The 25,292-nt window shown below is 39.4% G+C and overlaps 1 protein-coding gene across 1 annotated transcript in view; it reads left to right on the plus strand.

Moving 5' to 3' along the window:
- The window catches only part of RRAGD (Ras related GTP binding D), a 38,222-nt gene extending 13,829 nt beyond the window's left edge, over positions 1-24,393 (plus strand). The window contains exons 2-7 of the mRNA XM_036871825.1: positions 322-617; positions 6,053-6,252; positions 7,053-7,167; positions 7,956-8,098; positions 15,302-15,450; positions 21,428-24,393. Of these exons, the coding sequence (XP_036727720.1) occupies positions 322-617; positions 6,053-6,252; positions 7,053-7,167; positions 7,956-8,098; positions 15,302-15,450; positions 21,428-21,579 (1,055 nt within the window). The 3' untranslated portion in view covers positions 21,580-24,393. The remainder of the gene's footprint in view (positions 1-321; positions 618-6,052; positions 6,253-7,052; positions 7,168-7,955; positions 8,099-15,301; positions 15,451-21,427) is intronic.
- The last annotated feature ends 899 nt before the right edge of the window (positions 24,394-25,292 follow it).

Consider the following 25,292-nt stretch of genomic DNA (forward strand, 5'->3'; position numbering starts at 1 on the left):
GACAGGATTCTCTCCCCCCATAGTCTGCTCCAGGAAACCTCTGTGCTTCATGCTCCAGAGTCCCTGCTCGTGATGGGGAATATCCCAGGTTTTCTGGTCCTCTGAAATTGTGTGAGAGGTGGTGATGCAGCATTTTTCAGGGTTTTGCACTTTGTAAAAGCTTGCCCCTCCATGATCAGGGTGATGGAGTTAGCGCTCTCTGTATTTGGAAACGTAGCATTGTCTGTGGATCATAAATCACATCTGAGGCGGAAGTGAAACTCATCTCATTAACCGCTGTGACAGCATCTCACCCTCATTCTTGTTTTGTGGTTTCTCCAGTTCTGGACTTTAGCGACCCCTTCAGCACGGAGGTGAAACCGAGGATCCTGCTCATGGGCCTGAGAAGGAGTGGCAAGTCATCCATCCAGAAAGTTGTCTTTCATAAAATGTCTCCCAACGAAACCCTGTTCTTGGAAAGTACGAACAAGATCTGCCGGGAAGACGTTTCCAACAGCTCCTTTGTTAATTTTCAGATTTGGGACTTCCCAGGACAGATTGACTTTTTTGACCCTACCTTTGACTATGAGATGATCTTCCGGGGGACGGGAGCACTGATATTTGTCATAGACTCCCAGGTAAGGCTCAGTCTCGGGGTATGGTGGGACTGTAGCCCCCTGCCCCAGGCAGCCCCTTCTTGCAAACAAGTTCCTTTGCAATCATTTTGGTTTGGTTTTTAGAGTCAGGAATAGGCCTTTCTACTAGACTAGCATGTCTCAGTTGGGGCTCTCAGGCTTTGCAAAGGGGAAAAGGCTCCCTTCACGCAGCACTGACCAACATGCGATGTTCAGGAACTGTGTGCTCTCAGCAAACCCTAGAGGAAACCTCACAGACGGGGTGGGGGGGGACCACTGTGCAGGCCAGTGACACCAACGATGTGTCCCCCCTCTGGTACTCTTGGCAGACATCTATAAAAGATCACAAGTTCTCTACAACAAAAATACATATATATCTACATTTCAAAATGTTTACTATTTCCTTTGAAGATAAAGTTCTAAGTGTGAACATTTTTCTTCTGAATCATATTATTGTAATTATTACTAGTACACAATTACAGCAGCATGACTAGTATGTATTTTATAGGTAACTAAATACAAAATGTAAAATTTGAGATACATATATATTTTTTTCCACTTAATTCATGTATCTATGTTTGACTAAGACAGGATTTGGCATCAATTCTTTTTTCGCTTGTATAGCTGTAAGTACTGAGAAACCTTGTTCACATAAGGTGGATATGGGGTGGGTTTTGTTCTAGCATTCACTCAGTTGTTTAACTCCTTCTAAGTTATATCCCCTAAATTAACCAATTTTCTATCACAAAAAAATTATTTTTTCATAGTTTATCAGTAGACATCCTGATTGTGTCCTCCTTTAACTTTGCTGAAAGCAAAGAATTGGGAGCCCCTTGACTGGTGAAGAACCTTATCACCCAGGCGTTAAAGTCGCTCACTTTATTGGTATTCAGACCAGCCTTCTGAACGGTCTCTTTGGCACCCTGGGTTTTTAAGACCCTGGGCCTTTCTCCTGTGAAGTGTGGGCAGAGCTGGTGGTTTAAGGGGAGGAGGGGAAGGGAAGCAGCAGGACCACAGATGCATCTCCGGCAGGTCGGTCTTAGCACAGAGCACAGGTAGCAGAACTGGGACATTGACATTGACGTTCTTCAAACTCTCCATGTTCAGGGACTCTTAGAAAGTGTCCCCAATGGATGACCCAGCCCGAAGGCCCTCCTGAGAGCTGTGTTTTGTAGCTGTGGAGGAATAAAAGGCAACAAGTCCTGCAGGAATGCCCTAAGCCAACTCTAAGCTCAGGTCTCAACGTTTCCCTGCAACTGTGGACCTACAATCAGACAGGAAGGGCCAAGTGCTCCCAGCCCTTCAGGAGCCCAGTGGTGTTAGGGAGGAAGGGCTGTGAAGACCCTTAGTAATAATGGTTCTGAGCCCACTCTTAGAAAACCATTCTCGGACAAGACTACTCATGCCTGAGAGTATCATAAATTCATTCACGGAACGAGGTGCCTGTTTAATATAAAAATGAAATTTTCAACTCAGCCTTTTAGTTCCAAGTGACTGCATGGTGAACTTGTGGAGCTGTAGTAGCCCTACCTGTGGGTAAGTAGATTCCAACCCTGACTCATCACTTCAAGACAGTGGCTTAGGAAGTACTTCCTTCAATACAGTATTGTGCGTACATAGCAATTTACATTTATGGAATTTGAATTTCCAGTGCACCTCTATCTCAGGTGTTTGTAATATGGCTAAAATAGGCATACTTGCCTATTTATTTTTCATTGTTTGGGGTGTTTTTATTGCTTCAAAATGATCCCCTTTTTATGGTTGGTTTGTTTTATTGAAGTATAGTTGATTTACAATATCGTGTTAGTTTCAGGTGTACAGCACAGTGATTCAGTTATATATACATATATATTTATATTCTTTTTCGGATTCCTTTCCCTTATAGGTTATTACCAAATATTGAGTGTAGTTCCTTGTGCTATACAGTAGGTCCTCGTTGGTCATCTATTTTATATATAATAGTGTGTATATATTAATCCCAAACTCCTGATTTATCCCTCCCCATCCCACACTTGCCTATTTTTATTTTTTTATTATTTATTTATTTATTTAGCCTATTTTTAAACTGGAACTGTAATTTGGTTTTAATTTTACCTGAGCATGAAAAGTGGACCTTCGATTGTGGTTGGTAAATGTGTTCTTTGTTTTATTTTGTTTCTTGGTTTGTTGGGTTTTGGTTTGGCCGTAGGGCGGACAAAGGTATAAGAATGAGAAATACACCTTTTTAAATTACACTTTTTAAAAGGTAGAAAAAAACATTGTTGAGAGTTGTCATTTACTGAAAATAAGGAATAGTTAAATAAGCAGTTTCCAGAATTTGCCTAATAGACTTTTCTACTGGAAGCAGCTGATAAAAATCATGTTTGGGGGAATCTTTACTTGATGTGACTGCAAGCACTAAACAAAACCAAACTTGAGGGAGGTGTCTCGGCAACCCTTGAATGTCACTACCTTCATTTCTAAGCAGTTCTATGTTCGTCTGACACCTCATATTTTTTTATTTTTTGCTTGCGAATTCCTCACAATCACAGGATTGCCAGATAAATATATCACCAGGGAGAAAATGTGTCCTCACAGAATGTTGTAAAATAAAAGAGAGTGAAAGCATCAAGAGTAATTTCCCGTGAGCTCCCTGTGTGACACTGCCAGGCCCCCGGCACGGCCCACAGAAAGGACCTCATCTCCAGGGCCACCCTCGGCCCCCAGGAGCCATTTCACATGTGCCTGGGATCCAAACTAGAGTGTCTGCTTGACCCACGTTGGTGATTGTGACCTGCCTCTAATTCCTAGATCTAATTTTGGAATAGAAACCAGACAGCGTATTTTTCCTTTTTTTAATTTGTTGTAGAAGATAATAACAAACACAGTAGAAAAAAAAATCATTCACAATCCCTCTGCTCTAATAAATCAAGTATTTTCTTTCTTTTCATGTCATTTTTAGCCCTTGTAGATCTGTACCACTTCATCAGTTTGTTGGTAATCAGACCATTTTATATGCTTGGCAGGGAGGTTAGAGGAGTGATTTGTAATCTTTTGAGACTGTGATAACACTCTTGACTTTGGCTAGTTTTGCTCACAGACATGTGCCCTGAACTCCTCTCTTCAGTTAAAGACATAAGGAATAACATTTTTTGAAGTGTAATTTACATGCAATAAATTGCACTCATTTTAAATATACAGTTCAACAAGTTTGACAAATACACCTCTAACCACCTCACAATCAAGATACAGAATGTTTCCACCACCCTGAAATCTTCTTTGTGTCCTTTCTCAGACGGCCCCCAAGATCCCAGACCCAGGCAACCGCTGATGAGATGTGCTTTCTTTCTCTATAGAGTAGTTCGCCTTTTCTAGAATTTCTGTATGTGGAATTGTACAGTATGTGGACTTTAGTTTTTATTTGAGATATTGTAAGGTATTTAAAAAGTGCTGCAAATTATTAATCTAGAATTTTTCCAAAATGCTTAATCTGCTATCCCAGTGTCCAATATTTGTTTTTCATTTTAAACAACTCTTTAGAGTGCAAAGGATGAGGACTCCGCTTGATCTTTATCTCTCTTCATAGTGTCCTATTAGTATCTTTAATATTTTGATTTATCTAAAAACTAGGGATACGTTTTTATTAATTTAATTTGGGGAATACAAGAATGCCTAAAAACATCCCCTGTTTTATTGGCTTTTCTGTATTTGTCCAGGTTTGGAGTCAGAATTGGCGGGGGGCGGTGAAAAGTCCTTTAAATTCTGTCCTGAAGATCCCTTTCTTCAGGATCTTAGTTCCCTGACCAGGGATTGAACCCGGGCCCATGACAGTGAAAGCGCCGAGTCCTAACCACTGAACCGCCAGGGAATTCCCCCCTTTCCTTTTTTTGCTGTAAAAACAAGACCTATTCACACCCTTCAAATTGGCAATAATGAAGAGACCTGACAACACTGGGTGTTGTTGAGAGTCTGGAGCATCAGGGGCTCTTACACATTATCTAGTCAAGTTCAAGGTGCTCATTCTTATGACCCAACAAGCCTCCTTTCAGGGTAAGCCCTAAGAAACTTGCAAACAGGCACAGAGATGTGTGCGTGAGACTGTCCACATTATCATCATCATCTGAACTAGCACATAACTGGAAACATTCTGAATGTTCATCAACTGGCAAGTGAGTGATAAATTGTAGACCATCCATACGATGGAATTTTATAGAGTTGTTAACAGGAATCATGTACTAGAGTTATGTGCTTCAACAAAGGTGAATCTCACTGACATAATGTGAGTGAAGAAGGCAAACTGTAATCCACGTGCAAGTTGATATTTCTGTAAAGTTTTAAACAATGTAAATGAATTCTGTATGTTGTTTAGTGATACATATGTATGCAGTAATGTATAAAGACATGAGTGATGATACAGGTAGAAGTCAGGATAGTGGTTACCTCTGGAGGGTGTGGGTAGAGTGTGATGGGATGGGCTGGGAGGATGGGGAGAAACACACAAGGCTTCAGTGTCTAATGTTTGATTTCTTAAACAGAGAGATGCATACACAGGCATTCATTACATTATTACATAGGTATCATCTGTAGGAAGGAGAAAAAAATAGTGTTGTGTTATTTGGGGCAATTACTCTAGACCAGGGGTCAGCAGACTTTTTCTGAAAAGGGCCAGATGGTAATTATTTTAGGCTTTGCAGGCTGTGCTGTCTCTGAGGAGTTTCCACAGAGGAAAACCATTCACCTCTGCCACTGTACCCTCAAAGCAGCCATAGACAGTGTGTAAACAAATGAGTGTGACTGTGGTCCGATAAAACTTTACTTACAAACAGTAGGTGGGCCCAGTTTGGCCCGAGGGCCATGGTTTGCTGACCTCTGCTCCAGATCAGTGGTTCTTAAAGTTTTTCCCCCTGGCTCCTTCCGCAGCTTCCCAGTGATCCCTATCATGTTTTCATCCCTACTTGTTCATTACATTTCACCAAGAGACTCAGAATCCTGGAGGGACAGTATTCCAGGGAAGCTCCTGGATGCTGTGGGGTCATTTTCAATACATAAAACTGCAACTCCGACCTTTATGACTGTCATCAAGCTAAATCATAACTGTATTTTTCTGGCCTTTCTTTCTCATTTCTTTGTTAACAAAACTTAAGTTTTCAGTCTTGAATTCTATGAAACAGCTTTTATTGGGGCATTTGCAAAATATTTTGGGGGGAGGTTGTAAGATTAACAGTGTATGTGGAAGAGAAAAAATGGTACCTGTAAGGTGATGGATTGGTTCATTAGCTTGACTGGGGTGGATCCTTTCACAATAGGTACAGATGGGTACACAATGGTACCAAAACATTACGTCGTCACCTTAATACATGCAATGTTTGTCAGTCATACCTCAGTAAAGCTGGGAGGGAAGACTGTATGTGGAAGGGAAGCAAAGCAGCCTCCCTGACAGGAGTGTGCTTTGTTCCCAGGACGATTACATGGAGGCCCTGGCCAGGCTCCACCTCACGGTGACCAGGGCCTACAAAGTGAACACCGACATCAACTTCGAGGTGTTTATTCACAAAGTGGATGGTCTGTCAGATGACCACAAAATTGAAACCCAGAGAGATATTCACCAGAGGGCAAATGATGACCTTGCAGATGCTGGATTAGAAAAAATTCACCTCAGGTGAGAACAGAAACCCATCAGGGATCACTGGGGTCCAGAGTTATCAGGAGTGGTTTGGCCCGGACAGTCGTTTACCTGTGTACCCTGTTTTGTGCTGTAGACATTGGGGTAATATTTGGGAAAAGCAAGCTTTGCATGTGCCAACTCTAATCTTTGGGAAAAGCGATGGGGTTTTAAACAAATTTTTTTGACCAGAGGTCAAAGCTAAGGTTCTTTCCCCCTATGAAAAACACATAGGAGAAAACCCATGAACTGCATCCAGGAAGTTAATTGATGCTGAAGTTTACTGTTATAGATAGTATCTATAATGATAAGTAAAGGAGTACTCTGACAATAATTCAGATAGAAATATTCACAGAGGAAAGCCATTTCTCTAATTTTTGTGGGGTAGTATGTATATGCATCATTCATTTTGCAAATTGGATAAATGGAAAGATTAGATGCTTCAGTATCAATAATATAACTATTAACATGAGAGGTGTGTATAAAGATGATCTGGCGTGGATTCTCTTGCAGAATGTAAGGATGCGGATACAGGCATATACGGCTGCATTTTTAAGCCTCCGAGTCCAGCCAGTCAGCAGATCAGAATGGGCACAGTTCTTGCTTTGGGGAGTTGGGCAGGAATGTCTTGTTATGACAAGTTCATTTTTTTTACTGAGGTTGTTTTGAATTCTGAAGGGGGCTAGAATGTGTGTGTAGTAAATACAGAAGGCATGATTCTGGGGTTATGACATAGCCTGAACCGTCTATTCCTCAGTCAAAGGTAAAAAGTGATGAAATATTGTTTCGTCTTTCAGCTTTTATCTGACAAGCATATATGATCATTCGATATTTGAAGCTTTTAGCAAAGTGGTTCAGAAACTGATTCCACAACTCCCCACCCTGGAGAATTTGCTAAACATCTTTATCTCAGTAAGTAAATAATACTGTCCTGTTAGAGTCATTTGCGGAATTTAAGAATAACATTGCAAGAGTGAAAATGATCTTATTTCTACTTGCTCTTACAGCACTTCAAGTTTACTGAAATATTATTTTTGAAGATTGCGCCTATGTACTGTTTTAGGGCCTTTAAAATTTAACTCCCAAAACGATTCCTGTACTTCACTGGTGTAATCGGAATGTTTATTCAAGTTGTAGGCAATCATTCAGTGTTAATGGAATCCTACCAGAGGTTGGGAGCATAAAAGTTGGTATATATAAGGTATATACTGTTGAATTTTTAAAAATATGTTTAACACTGTGAATGATGTGCTGGCTGGCTGAGTCCTAAAAACCACCACCTCAAGTCAAACTTCACAAAATAGAATTAAGGCAGATCTTTGGTTGTATTCACATTGATTCTCACTGCACAATTTTGTGTTTGTCTAGATTTTTAAAATCTATTTTTAAATTTAAAATTTTTAAAATTCTTTTTTTTACTTGGCCTTCTTCCTAACTGCAGGTACATTTCTAAGAGTCAGGAAACACCACTTAATTTGTTTACCTAAAGTAAATAATTCGTGATAATTCCAGTTTTCACTTCTTGTGCAAGTCCATTATAAAGAAGTTTATGACCATGAGGTTTAAATTGTAATAAAATGGAACAACCTAAATTTTTGCTGGTTCGTATTTGAGACTGAGGATGGCACATCATTTTATGTAACCATGACATGCTCTGCAATCAGCTGTCCCTTTAAGGCCACATCTCCTTTTTGTTTCAGAATTCTGGAATTGAAAAGGCGTTTCTCTTTGATGTGGTCAGTAAGATTTACATTGCAACTGATAGTACCCCCGTGGATATGCAAACCTATGAGCTCTGCTGTGACATGATCGATGTGGTTATTGACATTTCTTGTATTTATGGGTAAGTAGAACATTCTGAAAGGCTACAATTGAGCCACACTTTTCTTTCATAACCTTCGAGAATTTTGCTTTTACTTATTTGATCTTAATACTTTTGTTTGAAATGACTGAGATCTATAAATACACCATTTCGTATGTAATAATAATAACAAAACATTATTGAGTAAGTGCCTGGCATTATGCTAATAATTTCATTGCCCACATTATTATCATTGAATTCTCCACTATTCCACGAGGCAGGAATTACTACCGCCATCTTATAGGTGGTGCATTGAGGTTCAGAGTGGTTAAGTTTCTAACCCCTGCTCACACTGTCAATAAGGGACAGAATTAGTATTGTATTTGAGCTCAAGTCTGATACCTTCTTCCTCTACTGAAAAGTCTGTTGTCATATCATAATGTATATACTTGAGGGAGACCACTAGGATCCTTGGATTCTACATAAATATCTCATGTTTACCACAGTTCTATTATTTTCTTCATTACATGAAATAACTGCTGAGTTGTTTGTTTTTTCCAATATACTTTTTTTTTTTAAGATTGATTGATTGATTGCTATGTTGGGTCTTTGTTTCTGTGCTAGGGCTTTCTCTAGTTGCAGCAAGCGGGGGCCACTCTTCATCGCGGTGCACGGGCCTCTCACTATCGCGGCCTCTCTTGTTGGGAGCACAGGCTCCAGACGCGCAGGCTCAGTAATTGTGGCTCACGGGCCTAGTTGCTCTGCGGCATGTGGGACCTTCCCAGACCAGAGCTCGAACCCGTGTCCCCTGCATTAGCAGGCAGACTCTCAACCACTGCGCCACCAGGGAAGCCCCCTCCAATATACTTTTGATTGTCTTCTACTGTGGACAGCAGAGAATTATTAAACTAAGCAAACAACATTACCTGCTTATTATTATTATCTTATATTCTTAGAAAACAGAACTTCTTGTACATTTAAAATAATATAAAATAAACAGGCGTGGGGAAAATTGATTCTGTTACCAAACATAGAAATAATTCCACATAATTGTGAATTTGCTGAATTCAGGGTGTTTTACAGAGTGAGTGGGTGTGAACTCGTATGTCTATCTTTTTAAGGCATTGCGTTGTTGCTGCCTTATATTGGATATTGAATCTCACATCCTCACCCACTCATTGATGAGGTAAAGCTTTCCTTCATCTTCCTCTTTACTCACTGGCTGTGACCCACTTTACACAGCCTCCTCTGCCAGCTTCTGGGCGAGCCTCAGTCTTACCATTTCTCTCTTCCATTCAGTTTAGACTCTTTCTGTTAACTGTTATACACACATGAACACCCACAGTCCCTTCCCTTATGAAGCAGGGAAAGTGATTCTTACCTCACAGGACTGTAGTGAGGATGCAATATCATTAGGCTTCCCCTGGTGGACCCTGGATAAATGTAGCTGCCATTATAATTATTATTAATTATTGTTATTATTACTAAGCACTGCCACCGGCTTTAGAAATAGACCTTGTTTTCCAAGACCGCTGCCCTGCAGTATTCTCTTGTTTCAAAACTCTAAGTGGATGACCTTGAAATAGTCATGGAAGCTGAAACTACCCTGATTACAGTCTAGATGGCTGTCGTAATCAAATACAATGAACAACACAATTAATCTGGCACATATTTAATGATATGCATAATCATTATTTTGCCATATGGTAATTAGACATAAGTGGTAAGTTGTTCATATAAATGATGTTAATCAGAGTTACTTTTATCCAACTAAAACAAACACGGGGAGGGAGGGATTGGGCGGAGGAGGGAGCAGGGCCTTGCTGGTAGATTGCTTTTCTGTTGCCAAGTGCAGTGTTCCTGGGAGCCCGCCCGGTTCAGTAAGAACCAGTCTGGGTATGGGTCACAAATGGGGTGTGAGGTATGGGGTTTCTTGAGACTGTTTTCTGGAGCAGCCATGAGCCCACGTGGCCTGCAGGGGCTGGTCGGGGATGCATGCCACAGCCCGGGAAGCTGGCAGCCCTGTAATTGGAGACCCCAGAAGCAGGTGACCTGGTCTGCTCAAGAATCTCCGCTGGGATTCTGAAAACACATACACAGTTTCAGATAAGGGAAAAGGTACAAGACGTGCTCCTTTGCCTATAAAGAAAGGATACATAACTGATTACATCAGTGTCTTCAGAGGGCCCAAGTTTGATCATTAAGGCCATATTAATAATGATAACAGCAGTTAGCATTTATTGTGCATTTTATATGCTCTCAGCACTTTGCTTAGCACGATATATGTATTATTTCATTGCATTAGGAAACTTGGAGGTAATTACTGTTCATGTACAGATGAGGAAATTGAGGCTCAAAGAAGTTACTCAATTTGCCCAAACTTATACGATAAATAAGAGAGCTGGGATTCAAACCCAAGTCATTTGTGTTTGCAGGCCACACCTCTTCTTAAATAGACCAATTTATTTATTTAACTTTTTATTTTGAAAAATTTCAAATCTATAGAAAATGTGCAAGAATAGTACAGTGAACTCCTGTGTACCCTTCACTGGGATTCACCGATTTTTATCAGTTTGCCATATTTGCTCTTTCTTTCTTTTTCTAATACAGTCGACCCTCCGTGTGGGTTCCACATACGCAGATTCAACCAACCAGTGGATTGAAAATATTCAGAAAAAAAAAATACCAGAAAATGCCAAAAAGCAAAACTTGACTTGGCTGCATGCTGGCAACTATTTACATAGCATTTACATTGTATTAGGCATTAAAAGTAATTAAAAGTGTATGGAAGGGACTTAATTGATATTTATAGGGCATTCCATCCAAAAACAACAGAATACACTTTCTTCTCAAGTGCTCATGGAACATTCTCCAGGATAGATCATATCTTGGGTCACAAATCAAGTCTTGGTAAATTTAAGAAAATTGAAATTGTATCAAGTATCTCTTCCAACCACAATGCTATGAGACTAGATATAAACTGCAGTAAGAAATCTGTAAAAAATACAAACACATGGAGGCTAAACAATACACTACTTAATAACTAAGAGATCACTGAAGAAATCAAAGGGGAAATAAAAAAATACCTAGAAACAAATGACAATGAAAACGCGACGACCCAAAACCTATGGGATGCAGCAAAAGCAGTAGTAAGAGGGAAGTTTATAGCAATACAATCCTACCTCAAGAAACATGAAACATCTCAAATAAACAATCTAACCTTACACCTAAAGCAATTAGAGAAAGAAGAACAAAAAAACCCCAAAGTTAGCAGAAGGCAAGAAATAAAGATAAGATCAGAAATAAATGAAAAAGAAATGAAGGAAACGATAGCAAAGATCAATAAAACTAAAAGCTGGTTCTTTGAGAAGATAAACAAAATTGATAAACCATTAGCCAGACTCATCAAGAAAAAAAGGGAGAAGACTCAATAGAATTAGAAATGAAAAAGGAGAAGTAACAACTGACACTGCAGAAATACAAACGATCATGAGAGATTACTACAAGCAACTATATGCCAATAAAATGGACAACCTGGAAGAAATGGACAAATTCTTAGAAAAGCACGATCTTCCGAGACTGAACCAAGAAGAAATAGAAAATATAAACAGACCAATCATAAGCACTGAAATTGAGACTGTGATTAAAAATCTTCCAACAGACAAAAGCCCAGGACCAGATGGCTTCACAGGCGAAGTCTATCAAACATTTAGAGAAGAGCTAACACCTATCCTTCTCAAACTCTTCCAAAATATAGCAGAGGGAGGAACACTCCCAAACTCATTCTACAAGGCCATCATCACCCTGATACCAAAACCAGACAAAGATGTCACAAAGAAAGAAAACTACAGGCCAATATCACTGATGAACATAGATGCAAAAATCCTCAACAAAATACTAGCAAACAGAATCCAACAGCACATTAAAAGGATCATACACCATGATCAAGTGGGGTTTATCCCAGGAAAGCAAGGATTCTTCAGTATAGGCAAATCAATCAATGTGATAAACCATATTAACAAACTGAAGGAGAAAAACCATATGATCATCTCAATAGATGCAGAAAAAGCTTTCAAAAAAATTCAACACCCATTTATGATAAAAACCCTCCAGAAAGTAGGCATAGAGGAAACTTACCTCAACATAATAAAGGCCATATATGACAAGTCCACAGCCAACATCGTTCTCAGTGGTGAAAAACTGAAAGCATTTCGTCTAAGATCAGGAACAAGACAAGGTTGCCCACTCTCACCACTATTATTCAACATAGTTTTGGAAGTTTTAGCCACAGCAATCAGAGAAGAAAAAGAAATAAAAGGAATCCAAATTGGAAAAGAAGAAGTAAAGCTGTCACTGTTTGCAGATGACATGATACTATACATAGAGAATCCTAAAGATGCTACCGGAAAACTACTAGAGCTAATCAATGAATTTGGTAAAGTAGCAGGATACAAAATTAATGCACAGAAATCTCTTGCATTCCTATACACTAATGATGAAAAATCTGAAAGAGAAATTAAGGAAACACTCCCATTTACCATTGCAACAAAGAGAATAAAATATCTAGGAATAAACCTACCTAAGGAGACAAAAGACCTGTATGCATAAAACTCTAAGACACTGATGAAAGAAATTAAAGATGATACAAACAGATGGAGAGATACCATGTTCTTGGATTGGAAGAATCAACATTGTGAAAATGACTATACTACCCAAAGCAATCTACAGATTCAATGCAATCCCTATCAAACTACCACTGGCATTTTTCACAGAACTAGAACAAGAAATTTCACAATTTGTATGGAAACACAAAAGACCCTGAATAACCAAAGCAATCTTGAGAAAGAAAAACGGAGCTGGAGGAATCAGGCTCCTGGACTTCAGACTATACTACAAAGCTGCAGTAACCAAGACAGTATGGTACTGGCACAAAAACAGAAATATAGATCAATGGAACAGGATAGAAAGCCCAGAGATAAACCCACACACATATGGTCATTTTATTTTTGATAAAGGAGGCAAGACTATACAATGGAGAAAAGACAGCCTCTTCAATAAGTGGTGCTGGGAAAACTGGACAGCTACATGTAAAAGAATGAAATTAGAACACTCCCTAACACCATACACAAAAATAAACTCAAAATGGATTAAAGACCTAAATGTAAGACCAGACACTATAAAACTCTTAGAGGAAAACATAAGCAGAACACTCTATGACATAAATCACAGCAAGATCCTTTTTGACCCACCTGCTAGAGAAATGGAAATAAAAACAAAAATAAACAAATGGGACCTAATGAAACTTAAAAGCTTTTGCACAACAAAGGAAACCATAAACAAGACAAAAAGACAACCCTCAGAATGGGAGAAAATATTTGCAAATGAAGCAACTGACAAAGGCTTAATCTGCAAAATTTACAAGCAGCTCATGCAGCTCAATATCAAAAAAACAAACAACCCAATCCAAAAATGGGCAGAAGACCTAAATAGACATTTCCCCAAAGAAGATATACAGATTGCCAACAAACACATGAAAGGATGCTCAACATCACTAGTCATTAGAGAAACGCAAATCAAAACTACAGTGAGGTATCACCTCACACCAGTCAGAATGGCCATCATCAAAAAATCTACAAACAATAAATGCTGGAGAGGGTGTGGAGAAAAGGGAACACTCTAACACTGTTGGTGGGAATGTAAATTGATACAGCCACTATGGAGAACAGTATGGAGGTTCCTTAAAAAACTAAAGATTGAACTATCATACGACCCAGCAATCCCGCTACTGGGCATATACCCTGAGAAAACCATAATTCAAAAAGAGTCATGTACCACAATGTTCATTGCAGCTCTATTTACAATAGCTAGGACATGGAAGCAACCTAAATGTGCATTGACAGATGAATGGGTCAAGAAGACGTGGCACATATATACAATGGAATATTACTCAGCTATAAAAAGAAACGAAATTGAGTTATTTGTAGTGAGGTGGATGGACCTAGAGACTGTCATACAGAGTGAAGTAAGTCAGAAAGAGAAAAATAAATACCGTATGCTAACACATATATATGGAATCTAAAAAAAAAAAAAGGTTCTGAAGAACCTAGGGGCAGGACAGGAATAAAGACGCAGACGTAGAGAATGGACTTGAGGACACGGGGAGGGGGAAGGGTATGCTGGGACGAAGTGAGAGAGTGGCATGGACTAATATATACTACCAAGTGTAAAATAGATAGCTAGTGGGAAGCAGCCGCATAGCATAGGGAGATCAGCTCGGTGCTTTGTGACCACCTAGAGGGGTGGGATAGGGAGGGTGGGAGGAAGGGATATGCAAGAGGGAGGAGATATGGGGCTATATGTATATGTGTAGCTGATTCACTTTGTTATAAAGCAGAAACTAACATGCCATTGTAAAGCAATTATACTCCAAAAAAGATGTTTAAAAAAAAAGTATATGGGAGGATGTGTGTAGGTTATATGCAAATGCTGTGTCATTTTATATAAGAGACCTGAGCATCTGCAGATTTTGGTATCTGCTAAGGGGAATCTTGGAACCAAGCCCCCCCATACTGAGGGATGACTGGACATGTTTGTTTTTGCTGAACTAATTGGGAGTAATTTGTAACATGATTCTATAGGAATCATGTCCTATAACAAGGATGTTTTCTTGTAGGATCACAGTTTTAATTTTCAAATTAAACTTATTTAACATCTCTGCATCACTCTATTATCTAATATAGAGTCCATTTTCAAATTTTATCAAAGGTCCCGATTCTGTCTTTTATAGCAGTTTTTTGCTGGATCCAGGATCTAGCCCAGCATTTTGCTGCCGTTTCCCTTCAGGCTGCTTTATTTTGGATCAGTTCTTCACCCCTTCTTGGTCTTTCATCAGGCTGTGCTTTGGACAGCCTGGTTATTCTGTCACGAGAGAAAACAGGAAGCCCTTGTGGGCCACGGAGGGGAGAAGAACTAACCTCCATCCCTCACCTGTGTTCCTCAGGTGCCTGGAGAGTTGCCCAGCTGACACACCACACTCAGTGTGTCAGTAGGAAAGTGACTGTCATACGCTGTGTACATTCTCGTGACTGGGGGTTTCTGAGCTCTTTAGCCGAAAGGCACTGCAAGTGTAAACTCCCTATCATTATGATTATCATTCTCTGTGTGAAAGCCGGTCTCCGTCGCTGGGTCACAAACTGAAGTTCTTTCTCAATGGTCAAATATGTTTTGGTTTCTGTCCCCATTCAGTCTCAAAGAAGATGGAGCAGGAACCCCTTATGACAAGGAGTCAACAGCCATTATAAAGCTGAATAATACAACAGTTCTTTATTTAAAAGAGGTGACCAAGTTCCTGGCTCTCGTTTGCTTTGTCAGAGAGGAAAGCTTTGAAAGAAAAGGTAATTTTTTGTGTGATTTAAACGAAGCATTTCCATTCAGACGTTGAATGCGGGGAGACAGCAGTGTGCCTTGGGAGGCTTCCAGACTTTAGTCACAGACCCCTTTGGCTCCTGCCCACATCAGTGGGGTTTTGGGATCTGTGAACCAGCCTGCTCTCTAGTGATGCAGCTGCCGTGAGGTGGTAGTGGAACCAGACCATCCTCCCAGGGAGGGGCCTTAGCTTTTCTGGGAGCAGAGCCAGCTGGGGTGTTGTTGCCAGGCTGTAGAGTCTCTCACCCCGGAGAGGGCCCCTAGCCTACAGGGGGTGCCAAGGCCTCCCTCTTGGTCCACACCTCTGGAAGGTATTAGGGACCGTGTGACCACTTGTCCTCCCCGTGTAAAGGATGAAACTCATACAACATTAAAGCTAGATGTTATTTAACTTCTGTTCAGCCCTTGTCCATTCTTTAGTCCTAAAACACAGGGACAGCATCGTGATTTCAAAACAGGGAGATATGAATATATTTAATAACGTCACCAAATATCTTTTTAGGACCAAATGTAGTTTTATTTTGAAACAAAAGCAATTAACCCTCATAAAGATACTCATATTCCCCCGCCCTGCCCCGCACCACTATGTAAACTGGGAAATATCAGTTTACTGATGTAGCTAGGGATTTTTGCTAGTAATTAGGGGATGATTTACCCTAAATTCCCAACAAAGTGGCAATAGTAACATTTTCTGAAATAGCCTTTCTTCTTCTTATATGCAATACATGTTCATTATAAAAATACTTCGAAAACTTAGGAAAGTATAAAAAAGTCAGTTTCACCATCTAGAGCTAAACTCCATGTTAAATTTCTGGGATTTTTTTTCTCTTTCCTTTTCTCCCTCCCTCCCTTCCTTCATCCCTTCTTTCCTTCCTTTCTTCCAACAAAAGTGGTGCCATATTGCCTATATAATTTTCTATCCTGTTGTTTTCACTTATTTATATCATGAAAATCTTCTTAATTCATTGAGCCTGAAAACATGATTTAGATTTTTATTACTTCTTTTTGTTACAGAGTAATAGATTCATTTAGAAAATTTAGATATAATAAATAAGCAAAAAAGAAATAATTATTGATAAGCTTCTCACTCACATAATCACTCTTGATATTTTCTGTATAACTTTCCAGTTTTTTCATAGATATCTCTATATATGGGATTATATAATAAATATTACTTTATAACCTTCACTTAAATTATTACAGACATCTTTCCAATTCATTAAATCTTTTTTTAACCACGTCATTTTAATGATTAGTTTCTTCTCTTGTTAGAAATATGTGTTGTTTCTAGATTTTGATGTTATAAATAATCCATAATGACCTTCTTTCCACTAAATATTTGTGTACATCTTTCCTCAGGAAAGACTTCAACAAATGGAATTACTTAGATCAATACATTTTGGTAGCTTCTAATGCATATTACCAAAATGTCCTTCAGAAAGTTTTTACAGGTTTATGCTACTAAGAGAATATGAGTGTGTCCATTTTGCTTTATACTCATTAATATTGGGTATTAGCATTAAAAATTGATAATTGAAAACAAATTTACATTTTTTCTGCTTCTTAGTGAAGTTGTGTATTTTTTCCTGTATTTACTATTACCAGCCAAATTGCCTGTTATGTCCTTGGCCCTCAAAACTTTTAATTAAATGGTGGTAATCTTTTACTTTTTATTTTCATCTTGCTGAAACTAAGAACAGATTATATAATGGATTCATGGAATTTTGAAGATAGACAGGACCATCCTGTGTTTCACTCTCTCAATTACTGATGATTTTACCCAGACCCAGGAAATAGAAGTGACTTTCTCCTATGGTCATACCACCAGTGTATGGCAGTCTGGGCTAAAGATTTCTAGGCTTCTCCCTGTGTAGAATCAGTTCTGTGTATTGTGTTTTAAACCATTATACATACATTCCCTTGGTTAAAGATATTTCCAGAATTTATATTTGGTGATTAATATTTTATGTTGATTTTGGAAACTAAGGAAAGTAAAAGTAATGCAAATAGTACAACTATAGACCCCAAACCATCTAGGGTGATGACAGGTCCTAAAATTTAGGGTACAATAACATCAACCTTGAGAGCTTGTTTATTTTGAACTGATTTTAGACTTAACAGAAAAGTTGCAAAAATAGTACGTAGTTTATATATACTCCTCATCCAGCTTCCCGAAATGTTAACATGTTACATACTGTAGTACAGTTATCAAAGCTAGGGAATTAACATCAGTATAATACTATCAATATTAATAAAACTTACAGACCTTATTCAAATTTCACCAGTTTTTCCAAAAATACCTTTTTTTCAGTTCCAGGATCCCAAATTGATTTAGTTATTATTTCTCCTAGTCTCCTCCAATCTGTGTTGGTCTTTCATGACCCTGACACTTTTGAAGAGTACTCATCAATTATTTTGTACAACGTTCCTCAAATTGGGTTTGTCTGATATTTTCACACAATTGGAATGAGATTATGCAATTTGGCCAGAATACCACACAGAAATGATATTGCGTCCTTAGTGTATCATATGTTTATGATGTTGGTTTGGCTTATTACTGGTGATGCTGACCTTGATTTAGTTAAGATAGAGTCTACCAGGTCTTTCCCCTGGAAAGTTCCTACTTTTCACTTTGTAGTTAATAAATACTTTCAAACTATGCAAATCCTCTTTCTCCTCACAATTTTGCCCACTAATTTTAATGTCCATCTATGGTCGTGTGAGCTAATTTAAGCAGGAATTTCTCATGTGGATCTTGGGCAAGTTATTGTTAAACCACCTAGGGAGGATCATCTCTGAAGATAGGCAGATTTTGTAAAATTTATTAAACTAATTAGAAACCTGAGTATTTGTTTCCATGTGATAAGAGAGATAAATAGGCAGACAAGGTTTAACCTCATGATGTTAAACTTGTTTGCTTTTTAGGGTGACTAACCAACCTCCATTTGCCTGGGACAGAGGTGAGGGTTCCTGAAACAGGGGACCTTCAGGGCTGCAACTGGGAAAGTCCCAGGCAAATGCATTAAGTTGATCACCTTAGCTTTAGAAAGAGCTTGATGCTTTACATATGCATGGAGTGGTTCGATTTGTTTTTGCTGCTTTAATCTCAAGTGTTGACTCCTGCTGGTGCTGATAATCAACACTTGTTGGTTGACTTGTCCTGATGTTGGTCTCTGTCTGTGTTTTCATGGATGATTTCTGACTGCTTTGGCAGAAAGGGGAGGATAGAAAGCGGAAGTGGGATTCTTGGCCTTAGCTGCACATCGTAGGCACCTTGGGGAGGGAGGTGGTTTAAAAATATGGCCATTGAGGCCTGCCACAGAACAATTAGAACAGAATTCCTGGGAGAGGAAGCTGGGGTTTGTTAATTTTTAAAAAGTTCTCTGGATGCTTTTAATGTGCAGCTATGATTGAGAATCACTGAAGCAAGGGAAGGATGTAAGACCACCCCATAACTGCGTATGGAGCTGAAGATAGTGCTTGTTCTGTTCATGTCTCTGTTCCTGTATTTTCTTTTTTTAAATAAATTTATTTATTTATTTATTTATTTATTTATTTATTTGGGACTGTGTTGGGTCTTCGTTGCCGCATGTGGGCTTTTCTCTAGTTGGGGCGAGCGGGGGCTACTCTTCATTGCGGTGCGCGGGCTTCTCATTGCGGTAGCTTCTCTTGTTGCAGAGCATGGGCTCTAGGCACACGGGCTTCAGTAGTTGTGGCACGTGGGCTCAGTAGTTGTGGCTCACAGGCTCTAGAGCGCAGGCTCAGTAGTTGTGGCTCACGGGCTTAGTTGCTCCACGGCATGTGGGTTCTTCCCGGACCAGGGCTCGAACTTGTGTCTCCTGCATTGGCAGGCGGATTCTTAACCACTGTGCTTCCAGGGAAGCCCTGTTCCTGTATTTTCAACTGCGTTATATGAAAGAGTTGAAATAAACAGCAAACTCTTTGTAGGCACTTCCTTTAAAAACCTCAGTTGTGAATTTTCACTTTTAAAGCTCCAAATGCAGCAAGATTACTGTTACATTTTATTTTATTTATTTTTATTTTTTAATAAATTTATTTATTTATTTATTTAATTTATTTTTGGCTGTGTTGGGTCTTTGTTGCGGTGCGTGGGCTTCTCATTGCAGTGGTTTCTCTTGTTGCAGAGCACGGGCTCTAGGTGCACGGGCTTCAGTAGTTGTGGCTCGCGGGCTCTAGAGTGCAGGCTCAGTAGTTGTGGCACACGGGCTTAGGCGCTCCGCGGCATGTGGGATCCTCCCGGACCAGGGCTCAAACCTGTGTCCGCTGCATTGGCAGGCGGATTCCCAACCACTGGGCCACCAGGGAAGCCCCTACTGTTACATTTTAAATGTGCACCATGAATAAATTGAGATTTGTCAGGAATCATCAGTAGGCTGGATCTGAAATTTCCCAAGTTGAATTCTAATTGAGCCAAAGTCCTCTAGCTAAGCTTTCTGCCTAAGGCAGTTGGTTGCAGGTGGTTCTTACATCTCTTATCCAAACTCCCACTAAATAAAATCATTTCTATGCTCCATGTTTCTTTCTTTTTTTGAAGTTCATGCTTTGTTTGGAAGATGGTTCCAAGAAATAAAAGTGAGGAAGTGGGGAAATAGAGAAAGGAGGTAGAAAAGCCATCCACAGTGGGAGCTGTATGCTCATTCCTGCTGGGGGAATCTCGGAGAAGCTGTGTGCAAGAAATTCGGAATCACCCCCATTGGGCATGCAAGACTTCCACATTTGTCCACCAACTCCCATGTCCCATTGTGTGAGGGATACCCTCAGAAACTTTTATTTCCATAGCCCTGGTACCTGTCTGTGTGCCAAAGAAAGCTTCAGGCAGAGAAGAGATGCCCATACCTGGGCTTGCTTATTTCTTACTACTTTCTCCCTCTTGCCTCACTGGTCTTTTCTTGAGGAAACTGTCTCCTAGTTTTATTGCACTGTGGTCACTATCACCGCAGAAGCAGCAGAGGGCGCCACTCAGAGGGTTTCCTGCTCCTGGAAGCTGAGATGGTGTTTCTTCCAGCATACTTGTGGTTGGTTACATGACTGCTTTGAAGCATTTCTCTTCTTGTCTGGAAAACAGTTCTTTTTTGGGGGTGGGGTGGGGTGGGGGGGTACTCTGGAAGCATCACCTGAGTGGATGGAAATAATTTTGGGACTAGTTATTTTAATAAATTTAAAGATAGTAAATGGAACCCACTGCCTTATCCTAATTGGTATAAATGTAATGCTGCTCTCAACACTTTACAAGTTAGTGGTGATGATGAGAAATGTGCTCAAGACTTAGATTAGATTTTATTCTATTTTGTATCAATTCTACAAAATTCTATTGATTTCTGAAAATACAAGAAGATTCTCCACTACTATTCCCCATTTAAAATTTACTTAATATTGAAAAACTGAGAGTGTCACTGGTTGTTGAATTCCTAAGCTCAGAGTTCACCTGAGGTGATAATAACCACTCTAAAATCAGGGACTTTGTTTTCCCCAGGGCTTATGACAACGGCTCTGTGACCTTGAGATCTCAGCTACACTCCAAGTCAGGGTCTGCCTCCACTCAGAGTCAATTTAATAATACCTTTTGGGGAAAAAATACTAATAAGTATTTCACTGAAGATATATCTTAATTGTTCTTACAATCTTTAATTCTGAAAGATTTTTTTAAAAGGCAGTTCGATTGGTTCTTCAAACTTTTGGGGTCATAGACACCTTTGAAAATGTGGTATATACTCTGGAACCTTTCCTTAGTAAAAATATATATATTCACAAGACTTTGCCCGCAATTCCTGAAGCCCAGCTGCACACCTCCTAGAGAAATCTATAGATCTTATGTTAAGCCTGCTCCTCTACCGCCCCCTACTGGCTTGTCCTCGCCATAGCTGCCACGAACAGAGATTATTTCTAGGCGGTACCTCTATAAATATTTTTTGTTTTCTTCTCCAGGGCTGATTGACTATAATTTTCATTGCTTCCGGAAGGCCATCCATGAAGTTTTTGAGGTGAGAATGAAAGTGGTGAAATCACGAAAGGTTCAGAATAGGCTGCAGAAGAAAAAAGGAGCCACCCCTAACGGGACGCCTAGGGTGCTGCTGTAGGTGAGGTTTCAGGAACATCTTTTGAAATCAGACCTTTCAATGAGGCTGCTGCTCTGTGTTGCACTAAAGGAAGAGGAAGAAGGAGATTGGGACACATGACATATATTTGTTGTAAAAAAAAAAAAAAAATTCCTGCCACCCTCTTGATCTTCTCTTTTTTTAAATAAAGTAAGCACTTTGAAGCAAAAACATATATTAACAATGAAGTGGAATCTACTGTAACTTCATTACACAAATGTAAACTTTTATGGTCTGTAGTCAGAAAAAATCCTGTGTGAGAACTGCCAGGAACTGTATATATTTTGCACTTTTTCATGTTTTTTTTTTTTTCCTCATTGAACTAAACTTTGATAAAACAACTTTTCTAGGCTCTTTTCTGTCCTTGGTGTCTAGGACATGCATACCGAGTCCATATCTATAGGGCAGTCAGAAAGTAATCAAAAAGTGAAGCGTTGGCAATGACTTTTTATAAATTTGGGAATCTTTGCTACCAATTGTTGAGAAAAAAACATTTTTCAGTGGAGGAACAGATTGGGGCAGCAAGCTCTAGGAGCAATAAGAACTGTCCCCTGTTTATAACTGATATAAATAGAAATTTTATAGAATAATATTAGCACCAAACTTATCTAAAAATTTCTATAGCCGTGACAGTGCTTCCCTAGTCGACCCTTTTTACAAAACTCTTTACCTCAACACACATCTCTATAATCATTTTATACAGAGAGGTTATTTCTTTTTGCTGCATTACTGTTCTTTAGAACCTTTGGGACCAGATTTCCAAAATGGTGCCGATCAATGGAGAGAAATCAGAATGTCGCTAAATTGCAGGGTTTCTGGAGGCTTTTCTGTACCTGCCACTCAGGCTAAAGTAATAACATCAGAGGTCGCATGGTTTCCCAAATGTAGGTGATTGGCAACTGCAGATTTTAAAATATGTCCTATACAATGTTTGGCCCCTGTGGAATGAGCCTCTTACTGTGCAACATTGCAAACGTTTATTTAGGACCAGTTGTTGTTTTGTTTTTTTTTTTTTTTTTGCATTGCTCCACGACCACAGGCGATATCTCAGTTCTCTGTCACAGAGCTGAATCCTGTTGGGCACATTTGTCACCTCTGACTCCCTCTCACCTGTGACAGTGTGCCTTGTGGACTCTGCCTGTTCCCACCTTATGATTGAACTAGAGCTTGGCTCTCCAGCAGCGTGTTCTGCATGTCTAAATAGCCATCCTGAAAACCTCTAAAGGTCAGTGGAAAAGGATGGCCAGAGGAGGCATTACAGTTAGCTTTGTGTCTGTTTCTATGAAATTCTTCCTCTTATGTTTACTTTAGGCCAACAGCAAGTTAAGAGATTCTAAATCTACCCCCATCCCAAACCATTCCAAGTAGATTATTCTAGATCCATCCCAAGGGTCAGAGCCCTAAGGAAAGCATGTTGGCAGGTATTAGAAAATGTACATATATATATATGTTTTCAGCAGAGCCTCATAGGGATAGCAATGCTGAACCTAGCAAAAATGGATCAGGTTCCTAAAGCAACTTGTTCTTGAAGCTATCCCACTACTATCTGCAGCTTCTTTCCATCCTCTCCCCTTCCATCCTTTTCCCAAGTCCTATTCCTTTGAGGCTGGTAACTGTAATTTAAGATGGTAGCTGATTGGGGTTTAAGGTTTGAGCCCTCCCAAGGGTCTGTGCATTTTGGAAGGAAATTTCTAAAAATCATGAAGGTGCCCTAACTCCCTTCCTCATGATTCCTACTCAGAAACACAGGTGGGTAGGAAGCCAGGGTTCCAGGGAAGTCTTTTTCCTAATTTCCAGACCTATAACCTGTTAGACCTTTGCCAACATGGTACATGGAAGTTATTCTTATAAATCTATTCTTTAATATTTTTTACACAGTGTTTCTTTTTGAATAAGCAAATAAAGAATCACTTTTCTAAAGTGACTTTATCCTCAAGATAGAGACATTTACCTATCTGGTAAATCACACATTACTTAGGTATATATGTTATTGTAACGAGGTGGAGCTTCCATTTTTAAGCTGGGTATATGATGGGTTTTTGTTAAAATGTGCCTTAAGAGCCTATTACTTCAAGAGCAAATGATTCTTTGGGGGAAAGGCAAAGTTAATGCTATGACATCAGACCCAAGTTCATGATAGTAAGTGCACTCTTTGATTAATGACACACTGATATATAGACTACTGCCTCAAAGCCGTAAGCATGGCAATGACCTCTTAGTTAAAGAGAAATGTAGGAGTTATATCTAAGCATTCAGTTTCTGAAGTCTGTGCTATTGGAATCACAAAATCTCTTCAATTCCTTTTTCATTTTATTTTTGATATGGGGCTTAGCTTACTTGTGTGTGGCCACCTTTCGGTCTCAAATGTAATGCTATAAATATGTATAAATATACAAAATAATGTATAAATACAAAGCCCAAATACATGGCTACAGTGACTGCTCTGGAACATTTTTGCTAATTTTTAAAGGTTGAGAACTTGACCTACAGGTTTCCAGGGCAATTAGAACTTCTATGTAGGAATGATATTCTGCTTGTGAAATACCATCTTTGGTTATTTTCAGTGATGTAGATTAGTGTGTATGACCAGGGTAGCGTGTTTCTGATGGAATATAAATCAAAAACTGGTTGACATTCACAGACAGTAATGTTTTGTGAACATGATATATTTTGGGCCCTTAAATGTAAAAATGCCTAGAAACACAGCAATATTGTTATATACGGGTTATATGAAACATACTCGAGAAAAACAGCTGAATTGTCTTGATTATTAAAGTATGGTATGCATTCAACTTATGCGGACTGGATGTAATTTGTAATCAAGTATAGTATATAGTATTATGTTTTACTTTAAGCAGTACATCATTTATAACCATTGTTAAAGCATTCCTTTCAAGAACGTTAGCTGCCCATTTAAAAGCGTGTGTCATACGCTCCTGATTTGGTAACACTCTCATTTTATTTCAGGCATATTCGTAACTAATCTTTCTGGGAGCGGAATGGTCTCTTTGGTGAAAAGAAAGCACGGTCTTTCATGTTTGTGAGGTTGTTTACTGTATACATGCGTATCACTGCTGGGTTCCTTTAGATAAATGTGTTTGTCCTAATTAACCAGCTGTCGCTTTATGAAAATGAGGATAAATTGATCTATTTAAGTTGGATTTACATTTTTATTTATTTTTTTAAACACTCGTATCTCTCCATATTTTTGATGGGGACATGCCTGTTTTGGCTGTAGAACTTATTGCAGTAAACTTCAGATATTCTTGCTGCTCTGGCCCTAATCCCTAGCCATTTGAAAATTCTTTTCCTAACAGTCCACCTTTTGATTCTTACTTGCTTAGTGAGATTCCACCGTATAATGACTTTTACAGATCCCCTCAGAGTTCTCAGAGAGGGCTAGCATTAGATGTTATATATGAAATCCGGTTTCTGATGGGAAAATCTGAACTGAAATAATTACTTCCAGACCTCCCTGGTGGTGCAGTGGTTAAAACCCGCCTGCCAATGCAGGGGACACGGGTTCAATCCCTGGTCCGGGAAGATCCCACATGCCACAGAGCAACTAAGCCCGTGCGTCACAACTACTGAACCTGTGCTCTAGAACCCGCGAGCCACAACTACTGAGTCTGCGAGCCACAACTACTGAAGCCCGCACGCCTAGAGCCCGTGCTCCACAACAAGAGGAGCCACTG

The sequence above is a fragment of the Balaenoptera musculus genome, chromosome 12 (assembly GCF_009873245.2).
Source record: "Balaenoptera musculus isolate JJ_BM4_2016_0621 chromosome 12, mBalMus1.pri.v3, whole genome shotgun sequence".
Taxonomy (NCBI): domain Eukaryota; kingdom Metazoa; phylum Chordata; class Mammalia; order Artiodactyla; family Balaenopteridae; genus Balaenoptera; species Balaenoptera musculus.